This window comes from Vanellus vanellus, assembly GCF_965231255.1.
Source record: "Vanellus vanellus genome assembly, chromosome: 6".
Lineage (NCBI taxonomy): Eukaryota > Metazoa > Chordata > Aves > Charadriiformes > Charadriidae > Vanellus > Vanellus vanellus.
In genome coordinates this window covers 9,463,818-9,468,616 of record NC_138911.1, presented here as the reverse complement: position 1 = coordinate 9,468,616, position 4,799 = coordinate 9,463,818, and the positions used below count along the sequence as shown (strand labels likewise).

The 4,799-nt window shown below is 47.7% G+C and overlaps 1 protein-coding gene across 1 annotated transcript; it reads left to right on the top strand.

Moving 5' to 3' along the window:
* Positions 1–214: 214 nt before the first annotated feature.
* Positions 215–1,929, top strand: LOC309673309 (uncharacterized protein C11orf91 homolog; the record flags this gene model as incomplete). Its single annotated transcript, XM_082485050.1, has 2 exons — positions 215–575; positions 1,859–1,929. 2 exons carry the CDS (start codon positions 215–217, stop codon positions 1,927–1,929), a joined length of 432 nt encoding a protein of 143 aa, XP_082341176.1.
* Between the last annotated feature and the right edge of the window lie 2,870 nt (positions 1,930–4,799).

Here is a 4,799-nt window from a genome sequence, read left to right as displayed (position 1 = left end):
CGCCGCGGGGAGACCGCCGGGCCTGAGCCCGCCCCCGAGGGGAGGGGGCTGCCGGGCTGCAGCCGCGGGAGAAGGGGAGGAAGGAGAGAGACCGGCCTCGGCCCGTGCTCCCCCGGCGCTGGGAGCGGGCCGCGGCGCCCGCCATGGAGGGGCCCGAGCCCGGCCCGTCTCCAGGACAACCGCCGTTGGCGGCGGGGGGCTGGCGGGCGGCGCCATGGCCGAGCAGCGCCCGCCGCGGCCGCTCTACTTCCCCCACTTCCACGACCGCGCCGAGCCCGTCGCACCGCCGGCCGAGGGCGGCGGCCTGTGGACACCCTTCGCAGCCGTGTGCGGACCGCGGCAGCCCCCGCCGCCGGCCGCCGCCGGGATGCCCCGCTGGGCCGCGGGGCTGGCGCCCATCGCCTACGAGCCGCTGCGCTTCTTCTGCCCGGCGGCGGCGGCGGCTGCGGAGGAGGGCGGGGGGGCGGCGCGGCGGCCCGGGGAGCAGCTGGAGGGCGAGATCTGCGAGCTGGGCATCCGCCTCAAGGAGCTGGAGCTGCTGGCGCTCATCGGCGACGGCTTCGACGCCCAGCAGTGTGCGTGTCCCCCCGCCCCGGGGTGGGCAGAGGCCCGGGGCCGGCTGCGGCCCCCTCTCCTCTCTGCGGGGCCGCCCCGCAGCCACCGCTGCTTGCCGCGACCGGTAGAGTAGGGCTCCGCTGGGCAGGGCGGCGGTGGCCACCCTGCCACCTCCCAGCACAGCTCGGCCTCAAAGGCAGCAGGTTCCTCCATCAATAACTCCCTGAAAAGGCGATGTGCTGGGGCAGACGTGGGTATCTCTGCACCTGCAGTGCCGTACTGCACCAACACAGCCGTACTGGGTTTGGTGCTCAGCACCCACCTGTCCCCGGCAGCAGGTGCCAGGGGAGGACACGGGGTGCACGGAGCAAAGCCCTCGACCTGTATCATCTACCTAAGTCACTGGTCACAGGCAACCAACTGGAGGCACAAATTAGAGGCATGAGAATTACAGGTGTGGTTACTTTTGCACTAAGGAACAAAACCCCCAAAGTCATAAACCCCCAAAGTCATTAACTAATAGTATTTTACCTAATCTTTAATAGTTAAGAGGTGGGGAAGCAAGGGTGTGCTTGACAGTGCAATGGGAAGACAGTAGTTACTCTACTGAGGTGATAGAAAAGGCTCAGAGAAAATAAAGTCCGAATCCACTTAGCAAAAATCATTCAGATGCTCAAACCAGAGGGAGTTTGTACATGAGAAATGCATCCACTCCTAATGAGATCCCACGGTTGTAAATCAGCATTGATGTAAAATAAAGGCCACTGATGACTGCAGATAGTTGGAGGTGTAAAAAAAAAAAATAATAGTGTAGCATTTTAATTTTAAAACCTACTGGCCATGAAGGAAATACAAGAAAATAAAATAGTTCAGCAGATGGTGATTGCTGAGCACTCCAGCGGGCAGGCCAACCGCTGTCAGGATGGGATGCTCATCATTCAAGGCCACAGTCAGAAAGCTTTCCCGAGGGCAAAGGTTACAAGAACGCAGAAAAAAATGTCCATCAGATATAAGCATTCAAAGGAAAATCTCAAAGAAATTGTGATAGGTAGTTTGCATACATTTACTCTTCAGAACAGGAAATTAATAGTTTTTTTCCTTTGTCATAGCAATACCTACCTTTTTCCATTTCAATACCTATTATGTTCATTACATGTGAGAAAGTTTAGTTTTCAGATATTTGCTAGACAAGAAATTGTAAGGAATATTACTAGCTTGCTTAACACATTATTGGCTTTTCTTAGAAGTATTGTAAACTATTAATGACAAAATTAATGACAAAATTATGTTTCATTCTGTTTAGATAAAATTCTGAAGGCACTGAAAGAAGAAAAGATACAAGCCATGAAAGCAAGGCAGAAGCTGAAGAAATAGCCACCAAAACACTAAGAAATTAACACTGCTGATGAGACGATTCCTAGCAGTCCATTGATGATTTTCAAGATACATGTAGCAGGGAAACACAAAATACAGTTTTTTTTTGTTTTAATTCTAAGTACATTAAGTAAGTGCAACCGAGAGTAAACAAACATGGTCAAAAGTCCTATGCCTCTAAGCAAGCTTTAGAAAACTACTTTCACGTTAGCATAAAAACCTTTATTACAGACAATCAGTGTAGTCTTTTTTTGTCTTTAGTGTACCACAAAATTACAGAAATTATGGCTTGTGTTAGTTTTTAACAGATAATCATATAACATTGACTTTCAACTAACATTTTACTATTATTTTAGGACTAGTAGTGCTTAGGCTAAAACCCGTGGCAGTTTTTGGAGTGACAACATCCTTATGTTTGGAAGGCATGTCCTCTCATGAGGAAAAATGGACAGAGGCAGCAATGACAGACTGAAGATCTGGAGAATATCTGCCATTAAAAAAGTAATGCCAAATATGGCGTGGAGAGTAACCGAACAAAGTAGCAAATAGGCTCATCAGACTGATCAAAAGATACCAGTACTTTTTTCCTGTTCTAATTCAAGAGCAGTAGGTGGCAGCATGAAATAATAGTTACTAATCCTGAAGCTATCATACTATGGCAAGCAGCTTTTTTTTTTAAAAAGACTAATATTTTAATCTGTTTTTTTTTTTTTAAAACTCCATTTAAGTTGCTCAGCTGCAAAGCGTTTTAACACAATATGATACCAAAATTCTGTTTCCTATTACTGCTTATTACAGCATTCACTCTTTTACTATCTTAATATTTCCAGCCAGATTTCGATCTACCTTACACAGAGTTTGTATTAGAAAAATACCTAGTTTATAAGTCCCATTTGTCAATCAGCAAACTATAATAATCACATTTTATCAGAGCAACTAGGAGATCTTAAACAGAATCTTACCCTCTGCAACAGCCGTTGTCAGCCGGGTGTCTCCACCAATATGGCAATTCATGGTTTCATCTGCTAATAAATATGGTTTTTAATGAAAAGCAGCCTAAGCAGGGCTGAGGGAAGCCTGGTAAGGCCAGGTTTTTGTCCAATACTCTGGTGCGCCCAGGCAGGTCAAGGCGAGGGACCAGGCCCCGGGCCCGTCCAGGAAGCCTGTGGGGCAGGACTGGTGACAAGACTACCTGTAGCCCATGGAGGGCCTCACCAAGGCAGCCCTAAAACCTAGACGCCCCTCCATAGCTGGGGCCTGAGCTTAAATGGGGCTCCCAGGCCTGTGGAGGTGGCGGAGGGCCTGGAGGAGGCTGGTCAGGGTGGTGGGCCTGAGGCCCTGACAGCCACCCCCATACTGGCTCGGGTGTACAGGTCAATAGCAGCCACTGCCAGCTTCCCCCTTTACACTGCAAATACATTATTCACTCCAATATAAACACCCTCCCCCTTCAGCTTTCTTAAATCTACTCTTTAGGACCACCTTGGCACCATTGCATTGCTGCTTAGCTCTTTAGAACCTAATTGATGACACTGTGCTTCCAGCTAAGCAGTTGTTTTCACTAGTTGGCATATTTTAAGATGGTTTACTCCAGACAGCAGTAAGAGCTTTTAAATCAAGTTAGGTGGCAGAGGACTATTTTCCCAAATCTCCAGAATAATTTCACTCCTAAACCACTCAAGTTTCCCATGGTTAATAGAAGGGCCTACAGGGATTTTCACTGCATATGATCACCGTTTCCTAACTGTTACTTCCCCTCACCTTTTACCAACTCTTTCACTTTGCATCCTGCTCTCATCAGACATTGTTCACTCAGGTTTTCTTGGCTTAAAAGAGCTACTTTCCCCAGCACACAGTTTAAATCTTTTTCCATCTGTTGTTCAGTTTCTGTCATATGGCCTTTATGCTAAAACAACAGTTCATGTTTAATTACCAGGCGATAATGCAAGGAACATCACCAGTTAATATGTAATCTCAACTAAAGTTGCCTGGGGGTACACATCTACTGAAAAAAATCTTTTGATTCATGTGCCAAAACAAGGCAGAATGGTTTCCCTTGGCCAGTGTCAGCCACAGCACTCTGTTATCAGGATGCTTTGGTCAAAGTCCTTTCACTGAAACATCTCAGCGTTCCAAGAAGATCATTAAAGTATGGTGGCTGTCTTCACTGGAAAGCCAATTTGGCCTTCTGTGTGTGAAGTAGCACCTACAAAAGTAACTTAGAGACTGTAGAGGAAACGTGGGACATACAACAAAATATTTCTGCCTGGAAAGAATCACTGTTTGTACTTTCAGTTGAAAATGCTAACACATTCACGTGCATGAATTTGGCAAGAAAGTAATAAACTTATCATAGAATCATAATGACTGTAAAAGACCTTTAAGATCATCAAGACAAGTTATCTAGCTCTACCAGGCCCACTTCTAAACCATGTCCCTGAGCACCATATCTACATGCCTTTCAAATACATCCAAGGATGGCAATTCAACAACTTCCCTGGGCAGCCTGTTCCAGTCTTTGATAACCCTTTCCGCGTGGAAGTTTTTCCTAATGTCTAACCTAAACCTCCCTGGCACAACTTGACACCATTTCCTCTTGTCCTATCAGCTGTAACTTCTGAGAGGAGACCAACGCCCACCTCTCTACAACCTCCTTTCAGGTAGTTGTGGAGAGCAATAAGGCCCCCCCTCAGCCTCCTTTATGCCGGCTAGACAACCCCAACTCCCTCAGCCGCTCCTCATAAGACTTACTCTCAAGACCCTTCGCCAGCTTCATTGCCCTTCTCTGGACTCTCTCCAGCACCTCAATGTCCATCTTATACTGCAGCACCCAAAATTGAACACAGTACTCAAGGGGCAGTCTCACCAGT